This window comes from Psittacula echo (genome assembly GCF_963264785.1).
Source record: "Psittacula echo genome assembly, chromosome: 2".
NCBI classification, from domain to species: Eukaryota; Metazoa; Chordata; class Aves; order Psittaciformes; family Psittacidae; genus Psittacula; species Psittacula echo.
The window spans coordinates 134,968,914-134,992,150 of NC_137737.1; the positions used below are offsets into that span (position 1 = coordinate 134,968,914).

At 38.3% G+C, this 23,237-nt stretch overlaps 1 protein-coding gene across 2 annotated transcripts; it reads left to right on the top strand.

Annotated features, from left to right (window-relative positions):
* The first annotated feature begins 572 nt into the window (after positions 1 to 572).
* On the top strand, positions 573 to 10,405 carry OTUD6B (OTU deubiquitinase 6B). Of its 2 annotated transcripts, XM_080611207.1 has the most exons (7): positions 573 to 672; positions 2,609 to 2,763; positions 3,673 to 3,768; positions 5,200 to 5,512; positions 7,097 to 7,158; positions 7,833 to 7,939; positions 8,489 to 10,405. In XM_080611207.1, exons 1-7 carry the CDS (start codon positions 582 to 584, stop codon positions 8,571 to 8,573), a joined length of 909 nt encoding a protein of 302 aa, XP_080467333.1. In that variant the 5' UTR covers positions 573 to 581; the 3' UTR covers positions 8,574 to 10,405. The 2 variants fall into 2 exon arrangements, with proteins under 2 accessions (XP_080467333.1, XP_080467334.1); XM_080611208.1 differs by lacking the exon at positions 3,673 to 3,768.
* Positions 10,406 to 23,237: the final 12,832 nt, after the last annotated feature.

The following is a 23,237-nucleotide window of genomic DNA, read 5'->3' on the forward strand; positions in this document are numbered from 1 at the left end:
ATCACATATATCACAACTTGGAAAATCCAGAATCTTGTGGGGTTTTTAGCTTTCAGTAACTTCAGGTATAAAACTTGCACACAAAGTGCACTCTGTGTTTTGCACAAAAGCGAACAGGTTAAATAATTTCCCTTGACGTGATAAATCAGTGCAGACCCCTAACCAATTACTTTCTCACCTCCAGCCCTTCTCCTTAATAGGATTTGTCTCTGGTACCATTTTCCTCAATGCAGACATGTCCTTGCAAGTCCTTTATCAGGCAGGAAATACGAGCGGGTAGCTCTGCAGTTTGTCAGGAGGACAGAAACTGACGAGAAAGGGTGGGGGGAAGGGGCCAGCCCCAGGACACCGGGGCGATGGCTCGGATACCAAGGGATGCTGGAGAACGGCAGGCAACCCACCGAGCTCCGTGGAGGCGGGAAAGACACAAGCGGTAAGACCTGTACCCTGCCCGCCCCTTCACGCCGCTGGGCGGGGCGGCGCTGCCGGAAGCGCGGTGAGCTCCCGCCTCGCGCCGGGGTCGGGGGTCACGGGCGTCGGCGGTGTGGGGTGGGGTCGGCTCGCGGAGCTCTGGTTCGCTCATGGAGGGCTCCGGAGACGAAGAGCCGGAGGCTGACGGGCCGCTACAGCAGCTGCTTAAGCGGCAGCGTAAGGAGAAGCGGGAGCTCCAGGGTGAGGGGCCCATGGGCCGGGGAAGGGCGGGTGGCGGAGAAGGCCAGGGAGTTGGGGAGAGGAGAGCAGCTCCTTCAGGCGCCCACCTCGCCGGGGGATGGTGAGGAAACGTGGGGCGGGCTCGCCTCTTGCTCTCGGCTTCCTTCTCTCGGCTTTTTCCCGGAGAGCGCTCAAAGGGAGCGAAGCTGGGAGCCCCGCACGGCTCCGCGAGTAGCTGGAGATTAGCAGCACGGCTTTGGGGAGGGAAGGAGCGGCCCTTGCAGGGCCTTCGCCAGGGTTAGCGGGCGGCAGCCATGGAGATGCTGCGTCTTGGCAGGGGTGTCAGAGCTGTGCTGTGCTGCGAGGTGTGGCTCTTGGCACTTCTGGGGCATGGTAACGTCTCGAGAGCCGTAACACAATGCTGGGTTGATAACAACATGTTAGCGTTTTGCTGCTTTTGTTGTGAGGTAAAGAAGGTGTGGTTTAGTTAGGCATTTTAGAGTGAAAAGCCTGCATAAGGGGCCTTGCTGCCACACAGCTTCTTCATTCAAAGTGCAGTTGATCTGAAATTAACTTTTATATTCTGTCTAGCCACAGTAAAGTATCTATAGTAGAAGATCTCTGTTGTCTTACACTGCTACCTATGAACTGTTCACAAGCCACATTTCACCTACCCTGTTACGGTAGATCAATATAGTTAAGTAATTTCAGTAGTTATCTGGATTCTGTATTGTAGTTGATTCTAACCTCTTTGTTAAGCCTTTCTCATTGCTGGTATTTTTGGGAAAGCTATTACTCTCTGTTAAGCTATTCTCATTGTTGTGGCATTTTCCTTGTTTGGCTTTTTGTGCCAATGAAATAGCCCTGTCTGCAGCCTTTTATCAGTTAGAGGGTTAAACAAGAGGAGAAACAGTATTGAACATGGTATTGTCATTATATCTATAGGAATGTACCTTTTTGATGTGCCTTTTCCTCCTTCAAGTTTGGTTGAAGTTGAAAAGAAGAGTAGGAATTGAGGATCATGGTTAGGTGGCTGGAGCACATGCACACTGGTTGGGAGAGGCTGAGGAACAAAGGGTTTTCTCACCTAGAGAAGGTGATAGGGGGTGTCTAATTGTAGTCCTCCACTAAAGGTGGGAAGGGTATCCAGAAGACTCTTCATTAGGGACTGTAGTGATAGGACAAGGGGTAACGGGTTAAAACTTAAACAGAGGAAGTTTAGATTGGATGTAAGGAAGAAATTCTTTACTGTTAGGGTGGTGGGGCACTGGAATGGGTTGCCCAGGGAAGTTGTGAATTCTTCATCCCTGGCAGTGTTCAAGGCCAGGTTGGACAAAGCCTTGGGTGGCATGGTTTAGTGTGAGGTGTTCCTGCCCATGTCAGGGGGGTTGGAACTAGATGATCTTAGAGTCCTTTCCAACCCTAACTATTCTATGATTCTATGGAATGGAGTGTTGACTTGCAGTCTAAAAATACTTACGGAATTTAAGCAAGTTGAGGTTTATTTTTCTTCTTCTTGAATAGAAGAAATTTGCTTTTGGAAACTTTATTTAAAAGGATAGGTAAACTCTTATTTTTACTTTTAATTTACTGCTTGTGTAATTAAAAATTTACACGTCTTCCCTGTGACAGGATTCGAGATCTCAATGCCCAGATAATCTTTTTGAAGGCAATAGGCTGATGTCTGCTGCTTTGAAGTTCATAAGCATTTATAATAGTAACCTGGCACAAGTTTTTCTCTTTTTTTGGATACAGCATTTGCATCTTTTAAGAAAAATGTAACTGCTTTAAAATGTGATGATCATAAATGGCAGTCTTATAGCTGAACTGTTAAAACCTACCAATTCATTGGTATTTGTAAAGTTTCTTCTGCATGACTTGCCTGCAATTGTCTTTTCTGTGGTGGCTGAACTATCTATGTTTAGAGGTAATCTTTAGTACACTACTTCTCTAACAGCAAAAATTCAAGGCATGAAAAATGCTGTTCCCAAGAACGATAAAAAGAGACGAAAACAGCTGGCTGATGAAGTTTCTAAACTAGAAGCAGAACTGGAACAGAAGCACAAGGAGGAATTAAAGCAGCTGAAGGAAGTTTCACCTGAGCAGAATAAGGTAGTTGCCTTAACTTAAGCTGAACAGAGCTTATAGCTAAATTGGTGCAATACAGTTATCTGTGAATGATGCTAATGCTCCTTGCTCGTACATCTCCTGAAGTGTTTCTTTTGGCTGTTTAAGTCTTGTAAAGAAACAAACAAAAATCTGTCTGCCTGATATTTCTGGACTAGGTGTTTTCCTTTTAGTGACCTAACAAAGAGTTAAGTAGAATGTACTTTGGTTTGAAAATGAGAGTGAAGACACTTCTGAATTGCTTTTAGGGAAATGGACTTGATTGAGAAACATCTGCTCAGAAGCATTGTGGGGAATGAAACATGCTCAGTTGTTAGAGTTATGAGCCTTTAACAATCTTCTGTAGTAGTTTTCAAGTAGATGTTTAATGTATAAGCATTAAACATAATGCTTCTGTTTACCTGAATCTTAGATTAGTTTCAAGAGTCTTATTTTACTAAGTGAGCTGTCAGAACTTTATGATGGACCTTTCAAGCTAAAATCCTTGTCCTGGACATAGCTTTGCCTTTTGGCCAGTAAGCAGTGTTCACACTTAAGTGTGGAAGCTTGTACTAGAACATACAGAGCAAATTGGAGATGTGCAGCTCATAACTGTATCTTTGGTGAGTCTACAGAAAAAGTAATAAAATACATGACTCTGGTCTGGGACGTAAAGTGCTTTACTTTTGGCTTAGACGGGTTCTGGGCTATACACAGATCTTTGTGGTTAAACTTCATAAATATACCCTGGAATTACCTAGGAACAGAACTTAAAGTTGTTTCAGGAGATGTGCATCTCCTGAATGGATATTGATATCCATGGATATCCTGAATGGATGTGGATACCCTGAATGGATATCTTCTTGGTTATCATTTATACTAATAAGAACATTTAACTTTTCTTTTTTCTTTTAGACAGATTCTATAGCTGATGGGGTTGCAAATTTAGAGCTTGAAGGAGTAGAGCAGCATATTCAGCATCCTCGAATATCAAAAGCACAGAAGAGGAGGGTATGACTTAATATTTCAATCAAGTATATGTAAAATTTTTAAGTTATATTCACTTAAACTAAAATGTAATAACCAAAGTTAAACAGTTTTGCAGGGGACATTACCTGGCTAATTCACTATTGATAATGTACCTACTGCATGCCTTGAAAATCTGTAAAGCTGCTACCTAGAGATACATAAGCATTTTGTAAATAGTTGTAGTTTTTCACCCTCCCCTGTGAGCTGGTAATCAGAATAGGTCAGGAGATGGGAGGCAGAAAAAAAAAATCATTATGTAAAGCAAATGCTTTTAAAAGAATTTCACTAAAAACTTTAATAAATAAAGTAATTGAATTAAAATAATGTAACATACTACATGGAAGTTATGCAAGTAGAAGTTTAAATATTTACCAAAAGAACATAAATACTGAAGTTCTTGTAGTTTTTGATTTAAGAAACACCACTTGGTGTCCGGGCCGTTAGGGTTGAATCTTGTTAAGCTTCATATGTTAGATCACGATGGATTAACATCCTCATCGTATCTACATGAATGTCAGTTCAGGGCCAGAGGACCACTGCTTTATTGCAGAGTCCATCCCTTGTTACATCATCACTGCTGCAGAGCTGCCTTGTAACACACATGATAAAAATGTTCTTAATCCATGGCACCACATCTAGGCAAATTGGCAACTTTGGAGTCTGGATTTCCTGTATTGTGGTTGCCTAAACCAGTCTGGTCTTAATTTGTGGTGAATTTAAAGTGTGAAAGTGGAAAAGATCATTCTCTACTGTTTAATTTTTATTTGCTCATTTACTTTGACTCTTATTGCCTTGTAAATATGAGTATAAACTGATGAAGCGTTCTATTAAAGTTATATTTACATTATGTATTAATTCATCCACCTAGTATTCTCCGTGTATGCATGCATTCTTATCCATCCTCTAGGTTAGGAGCATCCTTTTTTATGTGTACAGCATAGCCCGAGGGAGTTTCAGTTTCATGACATGAACTCCTTTGTGCAATCATATGCGTAAGCAGTAGATCTCACACTTATTATGAAAAAGCAGTATTTTCTGTTGTTTAGTTAGAATTCCCATACTTGATTTGTTTTTCAGTGTGTTGAAATAGGTTATCCTGAAAAAATGACTACAGCTACTGGCCTTTGTGCAGTGTTGTAAAGTGTTATTTTTTATATTGTTATAATGAAGATTTCTCCAGTCACGTAATTTCTGGTGTGGTGTCAGAGGGAGTTAGGATATATTGGTCTCTTACCAATTGCTAAACTTTGGGTTTAGAAGGTCTCTAAGATTTGGTAGTACTGATTCAGGTGAACATTTCACAGATATGAAGGTACTAAGAAAACACTTGAAGAGTTAGAAGCAAGCACTAAGCCAAGAACTGTACAGGTGTCTTCTAAATATTAACATTTGTGTGTGTGTTTTAAATCTAAGGAGAAAAAAGCTGCCTTGGAGAAAGAAAGAGAAGAAAGGATAGCTGAAGCTGAGATAGCAAACTTAACAGGTGCTAGACATCTTGAAAGTCAGAAACTTGCTTCCCTGTTGGCAGCAAGGCACTTGGAAATTAAACAGATCCCTTCAGATGGCCACTGCATGTACAGAGCTATTGAAGATCAGCTCAAGGATCAACAAAATTCCTGGACTGTTGCAACTCTGAGGAATCAAACAGCAAAGTATATGCAGAGTCATTTTGATGACTTCCTGCCATTTCTTACAAATCCTAGTACTGGAGATATGTATAGCAGAGGTAAGACTTAGGTCATAAGAGACTTTAAAAACTGTTATAGTTATTTCTGATAGATAGTTACAGCTACAGTTACAGTTACAGCTGAATTGGGATTAACCCATTATGGTTTGTTCCTGAATTTTGTTACTTTGTTGGTTCAGCTGTGTTCTCTGGAACACAGAACTATGATCTACTGTGATACTTGGTACACCTGAATTTTTGTAATTATTTTTTAATAATCTTTGTATTTTTTTTTCTTTACAGTAATCTAACAAAACATTATTCCTCATTAAAAACAATACAAAAAATGCTGATTATTAGATGGTAATCATGTTCTGGGATGTGACTGAAGTTGTTATAAACAGCTTGTTACAACTAACTTTACCAGGTTAGGGATGATTTTTTTTATCAGTTTCATACTGGTGTTTTCAGTTTACATAGGAAAGCTGTTAAAACTGAGTGTGAAATTCAAACAAATCTGTTTAACAGTTTGCTTAGATGCTTTTCATTATTCTGCCCTTTATTTTCAGTGTTTATGCTAGGTCTTTTGGAGCCCTTATAAACAGACTAAACTGAAAAATATAAAAACGTTTAGTGTGGAGCAGTGGTGTAGGCTGAGTAAATGTAGTTAAATGGAATTTATGTACTACTTACTTGAGCGATGGATGATTTATTCATTCATGTTATTCATATTCCCTGTCTGGAACATCATGTAAATAACTTTATACATTGTTTTGAACTTACTGCTACATTCATTTAGTAGTTATAGCTGTGGATTTCATTTGGTGACTGGGGACTGTTGTGAAGTAGGAGGCATCTTTTCCCATGTTGTCAAAGATAATTGTCACAGGATAAATGTTCCCCAAGAGAAGACTGAATAAAGTTGCTACAAAGCAGCAGAAAGTTCTGGTTTTCTTACGTCTCTTAAGTCTGTTTTAGGGGGAATGTATGAAAAACAATTCTGAGCAGTCTTCAGAGTATCTGTTCTTTCTTTATCAGAATCTGTTCATAGGATTCAGAAGACCAAAGGGTTGTAATTTATAAATTTGAAAGCTTAGTTCCAGTAGAACATGATTTGTAAAAGGACTGTTTTGCTGTTAACAAAGAAGCTGTTGGGAATAAATACCTCAGAGGTTAAAACCAAGGCAGCTAATTTGAAAACCTGTTCAAGTAGATTTTTATAAACATACCTAACACCTAGGTAACTTAACAGCTTAGTGTACTACTTGCTATCCCATTCTTATCTAAAGTCACAAAACAGCACTCTCTGAAACTTAACAGGAAGAAGAGTGTATGTAATTTCATACTTGTTTGCAATGCCCTGAATAAAAAATCTAAAATACAAATTTGTGCTTCTTGTATGTAATTGTTTTTATTCCTATCTTCAGTCTTCCTTTTTTTTTTTCCCCTAAACCAGTTAATGGGTGGATTTTTTTTTTTGGCCTGTGATGTTTTATTTTCCTTCTCTTCAGTGAACACAGATATTTTCCTATATAACGTATTTTGGGATTTTTCAGGTTCTAGTTCTTCATTATAGAATCAGTACTTTTCCTCAGTTGCTTGTTCTTAGCCAAGGACTAAAAGTTGCCTTTTCTTTCCCTGCAGAAGAATTTGAAAAATACTGTGATGACATAGCAAATACAGCTGCATGGGGTGGTCAGCTGGAAGTAAGTATTGTACTGATCATTTTTATTTGTGAAATTCTGAAGTGGGTGAATATACCTTCAAAAAAGGGCTTCATAAGAAAGAATACCCGAAGGCATAAGGCAACATAATCATAAACTTTTTATCCAGAACTTTTTCCTATGGTTATAAATTGTGTCTGCTTTTCTCATGGTGCGTCACTGTTCTGATGTATTTGTCGACATGCAAGTTAATGAATTTACTACTTCTAAATGTGATTAGAAAGACTGACAGTATAAGTGGGGAAAGACTTTCTAAGGAGAAAGCCTTTTATGATGCAGGCTTAGATGGTAACAAGGCTGACTAGAATAGAGCAATGTTAGTTTTTGTAATATAAACCAGAACTTGAGCTTGAGAAATTAAGTGTTTATTTTAGTTTGTCTTATTTATTCTTTTATGAAAGAGTAGTTACCAATTTGCTGAAGTTAGCCCAATGTTACCTGTGTTTTATCATCAAAACAATGATTAAAGTAACCTGTTCTCAATTAAAGTTTAAAAAATTAAAATAATTTTGCTTATTTTAGTCAAGTGTATTTTCTAACAGTATTTGAAATGTTATGCCTGAACTCTTGTCGGCTAAAACTAAATGTCTATGTCTTCCTCTCTCCTCCCTGCATTGGATTTAATCGTATTATTGAATTGCTTTTATGCCTTGAAGCTAAGGGCTTTGTCACACATTCTGCAAACACCTATTGAAGTTGTGCAAATGGATTCCCCTCCCATTATTGTTGGTGAAGAATATTCAGGGAAACCAATAATACTTGTGTAAGTATGTAATTTTATCCCTTCTTAAAATTACTGCACTTTTTTCTATAGCAGAGGGCTCAGCTTTGATTCTCACCTGCTCTTTTAGTTGCTGTTACATACCTGATGTTGAAATGCTGCTTGAATAATGATCTTGCAGGTCAGAAATTATGTTTATGATTGACACAGTTTAAAAATACTAAGTTTTAAGATACTTGTAATTAGAGTTCTTAAAATGCTGGCAATCAATCTGTAGTGTGATTTAGTCACTGCTTTATAGAATGATACAAGGTTATCTCTTGCATAATTACAAAATAGTAGTGAAAATGATGGAAGATGCAGGAAATTTATCTTTTTTCTTTTGCTTCCCCTCTTTAAAGTTGATGTCGATCTGTACCTGGAAATCACCAGAATTTGAAACTATTAATACTCTTCTATTTAATGACCCTGCATTTTCTGTGCTAAAACTTGAATTTGTCAAAGCTATCTTCCAGTGCTATTAACGTTTATCATGACGCATACTTTTAGTTAAACTGAACACTAATTCTGTAACTTTTTTTTTTTCCCCAGGTATATGAGGCATGCCTATGGATTAGGAGAACATTACAATTCTGTAAAACTTCTAACAGACACTGCTACAGAAAATGGCAGCTAGCATACAAAAATCACATATCTACATGGATAACAGTTGCATCTTGATGTGTTGGGCTCCAGACAATTCCCAGATAGACTGGAAAGTAAAACTAAATGTAATGGATTAAAAATGAAAAATATTTACAAGGTTTGACTGTAAATCAAAAATAGCTCTTGATTTAAAACAAAACCAAACAACAGTATTTTGAACTTGTTGAAATTAATCATGCTTGGAAGATCTGCTCTAAAAAGATGGCTGTGTAGATTGGATCTTTTTTTTTTTTTTTTTTAAATAGAGCTTCTTCCCATGCTGCAGTGAAAATACTGAGTAGTAAATGTTTTGGTACATCTGCTTTTCTGCTGAAGAGTTCAAATTACTTGAAGGTTCCTGTTACATTCTTTCTGGCAGGTTTTGATGATTGTGGAAGAGGAAAGGCATTTAAAATACTTGATTTTATTTTGATGAATGGAATATCCTCTACAATGTTGTTTTTTATTTCCAGCAGGATCTAACTTTAACACTATAGTAGGGATCTTCTTGTTTAATTGGGCAGAGAAGAGCAGGAGGCAAATCCAGTAAGAGTGTCTTGCTTGTCTGAGGGAATTGCACAATTTAAAGACTTTTGCCTAAGATTTTTTACTAAGGTTTGAGGGCTTCACTTTTTTTTTTCTTGCAGTTGACAGTAGGTCAACTGAACACTTGGTGCTGTTCCTAGTACTGAGTCTGTAGGAAAAGCACTGTTGTTTGTGACTATGCATCATAATATTGATGCAGGTTAAATGTACTTTTCATCCTTCATAGTCTTTTATCTGTGCATTTCAGTGTTACATAAATCTTACAAGCAAAAAGCTTCTCAATATCCTCATTTGAGGTAGTGAAACTCATCTGACCTCGTAATCTATGGATCTGCTGAGCTAAACACTTAGTGTTCTAAAGTATGATGTTTTGTAATGCTCTAAAACAGATGGTTGCATACAGGTGTAAAACTAAACACTTTTGAGTTTTGTTAGTAACTTTAAAGGTAATCTGCAGAAGAATTAAGTTTGTTCTCATTGCTCCTTATGATGCACAGAGACTTGAAAGGTGGAGGTTTTTTGAAATGGCTTTGTTATTTTACATTAGAAGTGCTGATTTTCATCTATAAGTTACTGTAAATGTGACTCCAAAATTAAGCACCGTACTGAAACCAAAGTTATAATGTAGTTGTTTTCTAACCACAGAAGTGGCTTTGTTTTTTTTTTTTTAAGTCTTAGTCAATAACATGATACTTTGTCTGTGTTTTAGTGCTGATGAATTGGTTTGGAGAAAATCAGTTCATACCAAGTTCAAGCATCTTTGCCCTCATTTGAGGATTATGAGCTAACAGTGCACATCTTGTAGTCCTTCAGTAAAGCTAGCCAGCAGATTGACATTCTTGGGACTTACAAATTACAAAAAAAAAGCTGCTCTTAAGAAGGAGGAGATAACTGTTCACTTTATAGATCAGAATATGTCTTGATTTAAAGCACTTTGAAAGAGAGGGAGGGGAAAAAAATCAGACAATTATAGCGGGGGGGTTTGGACAAGCAGAATTTGAATTGTGATTTTAGACTGGTGCCTGCCGGGAAAACAAAGTATTAACCAGATCAAGAGATTTTTTACATCCTTATTTATCTGATGCAGTATAGGAAATAGAGCTGTATTTATAGGAGCTGGTTTACTGTAGAATTTGGTTTACTACCTTGGTTATATAAAACAATGTTTTTAATTACAAACAAAAAATTTGGATACACCAGTATGGAAAAAATGTTTCTATTTTTAATACCACTATTAATTTCACAAATAATGATGAGAAATCCTCTTCTCTGCTGTTTAGAGTTGACGTGATATGAAATGCACATGTTGCATTTTATAGATATCCTGTGAAAAATGTTCTTTGGTTTATTGGGTTTTCATTCTTGTTTGATTAACTGACAGAGAAAAGATGCCAGAATTTTGGAAGGCCTGTACCAACAGTTTGTCCTGTTGAAGATGTTTACAATTTGTATAAAGCAAAATACTGTTTTAATATAGTGAGTGAAAGATCTTTACTCAGGCTGTATGGGACTTGCCAAAAAATAATAAATTGATTTATTTGTGGCAAATCTTGTTGTGATCACTTTTTATTTTGTACTTATATTGTTCTCTTCTTAATTCCTACTATTAGTAAGTTTACTCATGTAATTTTTATGACTTTAGGGTCCTACTGTAGTATGAATTCTCCAACAACTGGGTATTCTTACTCAAAATTTTACTTATGAAATGAAGTTATTCCTAAACAAAATTTATCCCTGGTGTTTTAGCAGTTAATCTTGAGCTCTTCTGAAAAGATACATTTGAAAATACTATTGAACTTCACTTGATCATTTTTATGTATGGAGAAATTGAGAGGGTTTTCTTATACAATTTACCTTTTAACTTCTTTGTCAGAATACATTTTCTCTGCAAAGTATCACTACTTATTTTGAGGTTTTATGTATTTAAGTAGCTTTTCTTGCTTTTATCTGCAGTTAGTTGACATCAGTTTCTTCAGCCACTATTTCTTTTAAGGACTATTAGGTTAATTTTTTTTTTGCAAGATGAAGATTAGTTTACATTAGGAATGCTCGCATGAATAGGAGTGAAACTGTCTAGTGGTCTGCAATCAATTGTGTGTAATATTCTTAAAGGGAAGAAGTTAGTTATTATTGAAAGCAATGGATACAGTCAGGCAAGTTGGGACATAGAAGAGACTGGCCTGCTCTTGGAGCTACGCATAGTGTTTAGCATCCATCCCTGTTCCCTTCACTTAATCTGCTCACAGCTGTGTTTGTTCTGGGAAGACCTGATCAGACATACTGAGTAGGTGTGCTGGGTAAGTGGCGTCTTCAGGGGTGCTACAGCCTTTGTACCAAAGGGGTGAATGCAGAATACCCCAGAGATATCCCGAAGGCCATGATGAGGGTGGGCATTGGAATGTCCCATCTGCAGCATCTTGGTGGACAAGACAGCACTTTGAGACAACACCTTGGGCTATCATCTTTCATAGGCCAAGGGATTGCTGTGAGTACTGCTTTCTATTTTTAGTCGTCAAGACAAAATCTACCCTGCTCTCTCTCATCTCCTGGGATGTATTTATGAATGACAAGCAGCCCATGTTGATTACTTGGTCTGTGTGGTAGCTGAGCAGACTTAAAAATAGCATCTGAAGACATTTTCTGTGCTTTCCTTGGCTCCAGTAAGAACATTAATCCACCAATTCCTTTGTTTTGAGAGACTAGTAATAGCAGCAGATGAGTTACGATTAATCACTAGAGACTTATGATATATGTACTTCTGAATGCAACTAAAATCCTTAGGGATTACCTCTGTACATTATAAACAGACATATCATAAAAGGAATTGTTTACACACACAATGTTCAGTGAAATTCAAAATAAACTGATTTAGTCTCTGTGTTCCAGATTAAATAATACATCAAGGTGTCAATTAACAAGCTTCATCCTCTCCACAAATCAGAAAAACCAGAGTGCATAAGCTTAAAGACTAAGAAGATAAAAAAAATTCCTAGGGAGCTATATCTTCTGCAAAGCCTCCTTGAACTTCATCAGTCCTGCAAACAGGTTCTCATGGTATCTGGAGAGATTAGATACATGAAGAGTCTGAAAGTGCTGTGTTTATCAGAAAAACATTCCAGATGTGAGTAATGCTGTTTTATTTTTCGAAGGTTTTTGGTTTTGTTTTGGTTTTGTTTTTTTTCCTTTGAAGAATAATGATCTATAAAAACATTTGGGCAAGGTATCTTTCTGTCACATTGTTACGTAAAGTCATGAAGATGCACTTTAATAATTGTAATCTGGAAAGTATTTGGATACTTTTTCAAGGAAGTTAAGGATGTGGAGATTTTGAACTAACAGTTCTTTTATATATATGTATCCTATAAAACTCATGAATTAAACCTCAGCAGTATAAATAGGCAGTAGTTTATTGTTAAATCCTAATGGGGTTCCACTGACTTGGGGGAAAAAGCAAAGGACAAGATAACATAAAGGAAACATTTTTCCGTTAGCAGTATGCAGAATGTTGGAGCACAAAAAAACAGGAACAGAAGAGGGTAAGTTGTTGCTAAATGGGGATACCTGAATGAAATGCACAAAAATACCTGAGCTAAGAACAGTGAGAGGATTGAGAATACAAACGTAGGGGCTAGAATAGCTGTAGGAGTGGCCAAGCAGAGAGATGGCCAGTTAAGCTAGTAACCTGTTTTCCAAAAGCAAAACACAAGTGGATTGTGTGTGTGACTCGGGATCTGTTCTTAGGCTAAAATACCTTTCTAAAAGGGAAAGAAAAGAAGGTAAGCATTTGCTGCTTTCTCTAGCTCAGAATGTACTTAACAATATGAAAAATAATATGCATCTTTTTACAGATCTGTGGTGGTTTAAGCCCAGGCCGTAAATCAGAACCACGGTCTACTCCCCCCCACTTTTTTCCCCCCAGTCCCAGAGGAATGGGAAGGAGAACTGAAAGAATGTAACTCCCAAGGGCTGAGATAACAGTGGTTTAGTAACTAAGGTATAACACAAATCACTACTGCTACCACCAATAATAATAATAATGATAAAGGAAATAACAAGGAAAGAGAATACAACACCTCACCACCTGCTGACCGATAACTCACCCCCACCCAGCAGTGAACTAGCCTTTCCGGGTAACTCTCACTTACATCCTGGGCATGACGTGCTGTGGTATGGAATACCTCTTTGGCTAGTTTGGGTCAGGTGCCCTGTCCCTGCTTCCTCCCGGCTTCCCCTCCTCCCTGGCAGAGCATGAGACTCACAAAGTCCTTGGTCAGACTAAGTATTTGAGCAGTAACTAAAAACATCGCTGTTATCAGCTCTGTTCCCAGGCTGAAAGTCAAAAACACAGCGCTGCACCAGCTACTAGGAAGGAGAAAAAATGACTGCTACTGCTAAACCCAGGACAAGATCTTACTTGTGTGTGTCTTTGCACCTTGTGCTTCTGAATCATTGCGCTGTATAACCAGCAGTCTCAAACATTTGATGAGCTCCTCTAAATAGAGACCTGTTTTGTAGCTTTGCTGGCAGCCTTCATTGCACCGTCCTGACTGTCAGGTAGTACTGCAGATTGCTTCAATGGATTTTAGCAACTTTATTATAATCTCTGGTATATTTATCAGTATTTGGCATACTGTGTTTTATGACAATTGTTTAGTAGCAATATTTGCTGCCTGCTTGATCTGCTCTTTGAGTGCTATCCTTTTGCTTCTGAATGTTTTACAGACTGAGTCCACATGGAGATCTTTGAGAATGCCTATGTGGGACAAGAAGCTGGAGAATGTAATGAAAGAATGCTTTAAATCCAACTGGAAAAACTGAGCTGTTAAGTAAAAAGAATAAAGAAAAGATTCTTAAGGAAAATTATCCTGCTGATATTTCAAACCTTTACATTTTACTTTTTATAGTTTAATTGTGACAGTCGAGTAAAAATTTTGGGGTTTTTTGTTTTTGGTTGGTTTTTTTTTTTTTTTTTAAATAAGAACAAAATGGATATCACACCTCCGATAGGGTGTACTGAGGTTTTGCAGATTCTGTTATTTCTAAAAGAATGGTAGTGGTCAATGGGGCGGAGTCTAGTTGGAGGCCTGTATCTAGTGGAGTGCCTCAAGGGTCAGCGCTGGGGCCAGTATTATTTAATATATTCATCAATGACCTGGATGAGGGAATTGAGTGTACTATCAGCAAGTTTGCTGATGACACCAAGCTGGGAGGAGTGGCTGACACGCCAGAAGGCTGTGCTGCCATCCAGCGAGACCTGGACAGGCTGGAGAGTTGGGCAGGGAATAACTTGATGAAATATAACAAGGGGAAGTGTAGAGTCCTGCATCTGGGCAGGAACAACCCCAGGTTCCAGTACAGGTTGGGGAATGACCTGTTAGAGAGCAGTGTAGGGGAGAGGGACCTGGGGGTCCTAGTGGATGGCAGGATGACCATGAGCCAACACTGTGCCCTTGTGGCCAAGAAGGCCAATGGCATCCTAGGGTGTATTAGAAGGGGGGTGGTCAGTAGGTCGAGAGAGGTCCTCCTTCCCCTCTACTCTGCCCTGGTGAGACCGCATCTGGAATATTGTGTCCAGTTCTGGGCCCCTCAGTTCAAGAAGGAGAGGGACCTGCTGGACAGAGTCCAGCGCAGGGCAACTAAGATGATTAAGGGAGTGGAGCATCTCCCTTATGAGGAAAGACTGAGGGAGCTGGGTCTCTTTAGCTTGGAAAAGAGGAGACTGAGGGGTGACCTCATTAATGTTTATAAATATATAAAGGGTGAGTGTCACGAGGATGGAGCCAGGCTCTTCTCGGTGACAACCAATGATAGGACAAGGGGTAGTGGGCTCAAACTGGAACACAAGAGGTTCCACTTAAATTTGAGAAGAAACTTCTTCTCAGTGAGGGTGACATAACACTGGAACAGGCTGCCCAGGGGGGTGGTGGAGTCTCCCTCTCTGGAGACATTCAAAACCCACCTGGACGCCTTCCTGTGTAACCTCATTTAGGTGTTCCTGCTCCAGCAGGGGGATTGGACTAGATGATCTTCTGAGGTTCCTTCCAATTCCTAATATTCTCTGATTCTGTGATTCTGTAGCTTTGCCCAGCATAACAAGTGATATTCCTCCTCTAGTGCAAGGACACATCACAAAAATTAAGATAAAGGTCTTTTTTCTAGTAAGACCATTTGAGCTTTGAATGTTTTTTGTGAAACATCCTTGATGCTGAGTGTAGGGATAGAGCTGTTAAGTTTGTTTTTTTTTTTAATTTAAAGAAGTGCCTTTAATGGTGGAGTGTTTCAGGGGGACAGAAATGACATAGATTGCTTTTCTGAACTGGGCAATAATTGAACTGATACTTGGGCATTCTGCAGGTCTGTTGAGAAAACTGTATTAAAAAAATCTGTATATCAGCATATCATCTACAATTTGGATCTGTGCTGACTTGTCCCATGTGATAGACCCTTCAGAAAAGACTTCGCTACAGAGTGTTGGTTGGAGCTGGAGCTACAGACTGTGGACTGTTGCAGATCTAGGAGATCACTGGCAATAAAAAGAAATGTGGAATAAATTGTGGGACTGGAGCGGTACATTGGATGGATACAGGCTTTTAGGAAGGACAGGCTGGGAAGGTGAGGAGGAGACATTTAGCTTAGTGCATGGCTGTGATGGGTTTGTAGATCCTATTTGTAATCTGTTTGTAGATTATAGATCAGGATTGGAGGGGTGGCCTGTGTGGGGCATGTTGTAGTGGATGCCTGCTGTCCACCAACCAGAATATTTTTACTGATTTTTACTAACAGTGGGTTTTTTTTTGTAGAATATTTTAATTTTGAAGGGATCTCTGAGGGTCCCTTAGACCAACATTCAGCTCAGAGCAGCGCTAACTTCAGGCAGAGTTTTACAGCTTCATCCAGTTCAGCCTCCTATTTCTTAGTGAGATGTTTGTTTAGAGTTTTCCACTGTTAAAGTTGTTACTGAAGAACTTCACCTGTTTCACCTCAGTCCTTGCTCTAGAGATTGACAGATCTCTCACCTGTATATCATGGTGGTTGTGAACACACCCCATGCAGAGGTCTTCTTACCACACCTGGGCAGATGGTGAGCAACATGCACTTTGTTTCAGTTTGTTCCTTTTCATTTATGTTTGCAAGGATCTTTCTGTGATTGCACCTCCTTCCAATTTAGCAGCAGCTGCACATCTCATGAAGGCATTTTCTACTTCTTGCACCTCATTAAATGAAAGCTATGTAAGACTGAATGGGACAGTAGTAATGGACTTCGTCACAGAGCATTAGCACTCTCTCTCAGCGGATGCCTTGAACTTTTGTAATTCACCCTGAGGTAATCTATGTCACAGAGCAGACAGTACAAAAAAGTATGGAGTGTTTCTGGCAGACTTTGTTATGTGGCATCAAATACTTTGTTAGTTGGACATAAGTGACGCTACTTTATCACTCATTTTGGATGCCTTTCACCTCTTTTGAAAGGGCTTCTCCATCTCAGAGTAGCTAATGATTTCTCTGCACATGCAGTTCTTACTGCTGCAACTGCCAGTAACAGTCCCAACCATATGATGGTTTTTTTCAAGATCTGGACTTCATCCATGAGTATCTGGACTCAGGCCAGAGACCTAATGTCAGATAGTTTGGAGTAACAGCTCTCGATTATTACTCAGAGGGTACATAATGAAAGAGTGATTTGGAAACAGAAGGTCCTGAATTCCATTGCCATCCCCATCAGCCTTTCAGTCCTCCTGACACACTTTCATATATATTTACTTTCTGTAGCACTGATAATCCTAGCTTTTCTCTGGATCCTCTTGAAGAACAGAGTTTTGGAAGTAAACTATTTGAGTGCTGGATAATGAACTTTCAACCCCATATTAAATGATGTAATACAGTTAAAACACTGCTCTTGAAAGAAACTGAAGTGGATATGCCTCATTCCAAATGTGTGTGACTTAAAGGGTACCATTACGGGAAAATAAATGGAACTTCATAGCTGTAATTACTTTAGCTGACATGTTTAGCTGAGCAGCAATAAAACATACATCATCTTGATAGGTACTGTTAATCTTGCCAATGAATTATACCATGCAAACAAAATTTACCCCACCAGGTTAGACAGAATGCGGTCAGTGAAAAACAGCTAAGCTTGGTAAGATAGACAAACAAAGTGACAAGTAGCTATTTTACTGCTTAATATGTTATTTTAATTTATTTAAATACTAAAAGACAACATGAAATTCCTTTCTTTTAGCTGTGACTGGTCCTGCTATGGATGTATTCAAACAAAACAGATATTTCATAGCAGTAAATATACAAGTGTTTATTTCATTTGCAGATCTGCGTTCAGTGTGCTGAGATTTTAGGTTAAGAAATACCTTCAGCCTTGAAATTCTTCCTATAACTCGTGGAAGCAAAGCAACGAACAAGAGAACTTCACTGTTTGTCAGGAGTTTTATTTTTAATATATTTCTGTCAGCACTGCTTGGGAGAGGAAATTTTTGTTCGGGTGTTTTTCTTGCTATCTTTTCTCATCTGAGAGGAGTCAGCATGGTGGTGATAGGAACCATCTTCGTTAATAGCAAAAAAATCTAATTGTGTGTTCATCTACCTTTTCCATTTGAAGATTATTGTTATTCAGAGAAATATCAGGATATTTTCAAGCACTTTAGCATAAAATGAGATAATTACATTTCACCAGACAACAATATACTTCTTTTCAATTTAACCTTCAGGTCAGTTTTTGTAAAACCGTTGTGCAAAATGGGCTTGTCAGTTTTTAATTTTTTTTTAAGCATTCCATAATGGAAATCAGATAAGCAATTTTATTTAAAAAAAAAATAGAAGCATTATTTCAAACCTAAAATTTTGGGAAAAGAAAATGCATATATTTTGTTTTGTTGTTGTTTTTTGACATTCTGTAACAACTTGAAGCAATATCTTAGTCCAAGTTTACAAAGAGAACACAACTGGCTTTTTAATCATGGCTACACAGTCACTTAGGGGCACCAGCACTTAAGCTCTGTATGCTAGTGAATGTAAGGGAAGACAAATGTTTTTAGATCAAAGGCCTGATTTTGTAACCTATTTGTGGTTACTTTTTGTTTATGGCTGAGTTGTAAAGGATGTGCTCTTATGTAAACCTAATTTTTATGAGGTGTTGTGAATTAATGGTTGCTCTTTCTACGCTGTCACTTCGACACAGATGCATCGTTGTGCTTGTTATACAGGCCACCAATTTGCTATGGTAGATAAGGTCATAGAGGTTAAATGGCTTGTCTGTAATGTGATGAATCATACAACAGGAAAGAGAATAGGGTTATGCGTAGGTGTGGGATAAGAAACTGAGATGGAATTGTAAATCTCCAAGAAGCATTTGGATGTGCAATATTGAGAAACAGGAAATCCTGAATGTGTATTGTTCAGCATGGGCACACATTTCTATGGAAGTAAATGAATGTTAAGTGGCTAAAGTATTTGGATTTTAAAGCTGCATTGTTTTCCTGGTTCTGGATGACCATAAATAAGAGGACTTACAGTACTTTTCATTGAAGGACTCAATGTTTGTTTGATTTTTTTATGTAACTGCTTAATCAAAGCAGTCTCGGTTGGATATCTCTTGAGATCATCTAGTGTAACCTGCTGCTCAGTCTCGGTTAGACGATCTCTCTTGAGATCATCTAGTGTAACCCCCTGCTCAGGCAATTGAAATCTGTTGGTATGTTAGGTATGGATAGAAACAGAATTAGGCCTTTTAAGATATTAAACTGAATGTTGAATAGAGAGTAATATTAACAATACCTTGAATTTTGAAGTCAGAAGTGACTAACTTGGCTGGATGTATCGTACAACTGGACTTTGACATGAAAAGCAGTGCAGAAGGCTGCTGCAGCCCACTGCCAGGAGTCAGAGTGGCCTTCTCTGTTGCCACTGTGCCTTTGTCTGCCCTGTCTTTTTAGCCTTAGGCTGCACAGGATTGAAACCACTGCTGGTTATATGAGTAGTCAGGCACTGGCCATGAAGCCAGGTGGCACAGGTGGTCTGGTGTCTGTGTTTCTGAAATAAACTGAAGCAGTTTGTTCAGCTCACCAGGTTGATGTTTTTATAGAATGGAAGTGAAGGTATATATGCACCTTTTAGAGTGCAGCATGAGGAGAGAGTTAGTATTGTACTGCAGTACATATAATTAATGAATTCATTCTTCCTAAATTAAAAATCCACTTTTGTGGTCTCAGAAAACTTGTTTTCTGCAGCAACATTCCTGTCCACTCCTCACTCAGTGTTGCATATGACCCAGCAGATAACATTGGTCCCTGTCCTAAGGATCTTTTCGTTTAAGTGTTATTCTTGAATATAAAATTTGAGTGCAAATTGTGCCCTTGGAAGCCTTTGTGCCTTCTAAGCCAGTTGAAAAAAAATAACATTTTACAGGATGTTTGACAGAATAAGAATTCAGCAGTATTTGTGGTATAGGTTTGTAGAAAGACATTTTGAAACATCGGTGTTACAGGCTTTTCTTCACAAAGTATATAAAGTATCTGTTATTTTCAGAAGAAAATTAAAATAAGCTGAAATGTACACCTGTTACCTACAGGAATGGTGCTGTGCTCCTATCCAGCATGGTCATGGACTGGTTGCTGTTGCTGTGCTGTAGAGCAAGCAAGGAATGCACTCAGTAGATCAATCAGATTACTCTCTTTGGTATTGTTTACAATAATTGTTAATTAGTTTCCTAGGATAGTACTTAATTTTTGGTCAAAATAAAATGTACACCAGATGGAGAGAAAATTAATTCTGAAGTAGTAATCTAGTCATATATGCAATTATTCCAGCATTACTCTGCAATGGTGGTGTTTTGGCTGTTTAAACTCCAGCAAAAGATAGATCAAACAGATGACATTGCTTAAATATTATTTGGAATTTTATTGAGTAAACCATAAGCAGTTGATATAAGATTGCTTTTTGACTGGCTTCTTCCATGTGTTGTGATGTGATATTGTGTTTAACAGTTTTTCAGTTAGAGACTTACGGTTCAAATTTTAAAGTTGCAGAAAATGTTTGGATGTGCATAAAATGTTACTTCTAATATGTTTCAGCATTTTCATTATGAGTTCTACTTTTCCTTAGTTCTGAAATTCGCTTTTGAAATGTGACATATAGATCGTTTAATATAGAAACAGATAAAATCTTAAAAACGAAGAAAAAAGATTAGGTTTTAAATGTTTGGAAGTTTTTGGTTTTTCTTTTCTCAAACAACTTTAAAGAGGCTCTTATACCCCATGGGAAACGTTGAGAAAGTGTTAAGTACTTTATCTTTAGATATTCTATATTCATACTCTTGCTTTTGTTTTTACTCCTATGAATGATTTTATGTGAAAGCATTAACGTTACTTCCTTTTATACTAAGAATCTGTTTACTCATGGCATTTCATTCTCCCCTGGAATTACAGTAGTTATTATCATAGAATCATAGAATAATTTGTGCTGGAAGGGACCTTTGAAGGTCATCTAGTCCAATTCCCCTGCAATGAGCAGGGACATCTTCAACTAGATCAGGTTGCTCAGAACCACATCCAGCCTGGCTTTGAATGTTTCCAGGGATGGTGCATCTTCCACCTCTCTGTCGTGGTTTAAGCCCAGGCCGTAAATCAGAACCATGAAGTCCACTTCCCCCCCCCACCTTCCTTCCCTCCGCTCCTGGAGGGACGGGGAGGAGAATCAAAAGAATGCAACTCCCACAGGTTGAGATAAGAACAGTTTAATAACTAAGGTATAACACAAATCACTACTGCTACCACTAATAGTAATAATGATAAAGGAAATAACAAGCAAGAGAATACAATCGCTCACCAACCGGTACCTCACCCCCACCCTGCCATGATCCAGCCCTTCCGGGGACTCTCAGTTCTACATCCTGGGCATGACGTGCTGTGGTATGGAATACCTCTTTGGCTAGTTTGGGTCAGGTGTCCTGTCTCTGCTTCCCCCCAGCTTCTCCTCCTCCCTGGCAGAGCATGAGACTCACAAAGTCCTTGGTCAGTCTAAACATCAGTGTTATCAGCTCCATTCCCAGGCCGAAAGTCAAAAACACAGTGCTGCAAAAGCTACTAAGAAGGAGAAAAACTGACTACTGCTACTGAACCCAGGACACTCTCTGGGCAAGAGAAATTATCATGATGTTACAAAGACAAAGCTGATGCGGGAAGCATATTCCTAAATGTAAGTATATAATTAGTAATTTCAGTGGGTTTCTCAATGTACTTGAATTTAAGAATGTGCTTAGTAAGCTTCTTCAAGTGGCCCACAGTTACTTATTTTGAAATAATTCTACAGAATCTACTGTTCCTATAGTAGATACTTGTAAGGCTAAAGAATAAATACATAAATAAATAAAAATTCCATAAACAGGTGCAGACTTTTTTCTATAAGTTTTCTGTTTAGGACGAAAGATTGCTGAAATGCAAACATTTTTGGAGACTTCTGGCTCTGTAATGGATCCAGTGGAGACTTTTGACATGATCTCTGAACAACGAGAATGGCTGAGAGGTGATGAACTTCTTTTATACTGCTGTGCAAACTGTGAGGGGTGTCTCGGTGATGTTCCAAATATTCTGTCACCCTGAATTTGAACATTTCAGCAAAAGCATGGTTTAAAAACATTTAATTATTTTTTTTTATTTTGAGGTGGAATAAAAAGGTAAACATGGTGTAGTAAATTCATATCCATATCACATTAAAAGGATGTTAAGAAGTGTATGAGAGATGCTTAAATGTATGGAAATGACAAAATCGGAGTTGGTTGGGCGACTTTAGTTATGCTTTCCTTTTAAGGGTCTTTAGAAAGCAATGTCTTATTTGCAATCAAGTTGTCATTGCAAACACCAGAAGATCAGAGTCAGACTATTTTCATAGCTGCTTAGTGTAAGACATAACATTATGCAAGATAGAAAGGCCAATTATTTAAAAAAATTAAAGAGAACCTACACAGATTTTAGTTTCTACCTTCAACTAATTTATGCAATAGATATATTGATTTTCCTTTAGGTATGGCATATATCAAAATCCATTTAGGAAGAGGAGAAAAATATACTACTGAAGTTTACGCAAGTGCTGTCACAGGGCAAATGTCCATGTGGGTACTTGCACAAGCTTTGTCTATATGTAGGAAGAAATCCCTACATACAGGTTTTGTTTGGAAACCTTGGGTATATATACATAGAGAATTTTGTAGAACTTCAAAAATTATCTGTAATTTATATAAAAAAAAAATTCCTGACCAATAGAGTTTTATTGTTAAAGGTAGACATTCTAATTCACACTGCAATGTTTGTCCCATTTTCCTTTTCAAAAGCAGCTTCATTATAGCATCAAGGTTCACAAATGTTTCCTGTCTGATGTTATACTGACATTGTGTTGAAGTGTTGACTCTTTAAATAACACACTTTACAAATGAACGTACAAATAAATAATACAACATCAAAGTGGTAGCTATTAATTATACATGAAGATATAATATAAGTTTTTGATGGCAGACCGGGCGCTTATTTATCAAACACTGGGATCTAAGAGGGCTCGAGGCAGTGGGAGGTAAAAGTAGAGATAGGAAATGAAATCATGGAGTGGCAAAGTGGATGCTGGCTCTCACAGCTGCCCAAACCTTTGGTCACCCAGCATGGATTCCCTTTACTGCTATTTAGTTCTTTACGGTCTGTGTAAAGGAAGGTTGTCAGGTATCTCACTGCTTTACTTTCTCAGAAACTTCTCTGTAACATTTCCTCCTTCCCTTTATGGGTTGCCAGAGAGCATCTGAAATGTAAGAGGACCATGCACAGAACTCTTCTGTCCATGGAGGCTGAAATGGTAGTCAAATGCGACAAACTGGTGTCAGTATGTGTATGTGAAATTAGTCTTGTTTCTGATTCAAAATGTGTAAGTAAGCACAACATATTTCTTTGAAGTCTGAAAAGTCACTGTCCTCGGTTCAGCAGTAGCAGTCATTTTTTTTTCTACTGCTTAGTAGCTGGTGCAACGCTGTGTTTTTGACTTTCGACCTGGGGATAATACTGATAAAGCCGATGTTTTCAGTTGCTGGTCAGAATATTTACCCTGACCAAGGACTTTG

Excerpts from the sequence above, each read along its gene's own strand:
- OTUD6B (XM_080611207.1), top strand. The coding sequence starts at position 582 with ATGGAGGGCTCCGGAGACGAAGAGCCGGAGGCTGACGGGCCGCTACAG. Across the intron at positions 673-2,608 it reads GGAGAAGCGGGAGCTCCAGG|CAAAAATTCAAGGCATGAAA; the intron begins GTGAGGGGCCCA and ends CTTCTCTAACAG. Across the intron at positions 5,513-7,096 it reads TGGAGATATGTATAGCAGAG|AAGAATTTGAAAAATACTGT; the intron begins GTAAGACTTAGG and ends CTTTCCCTGCAG.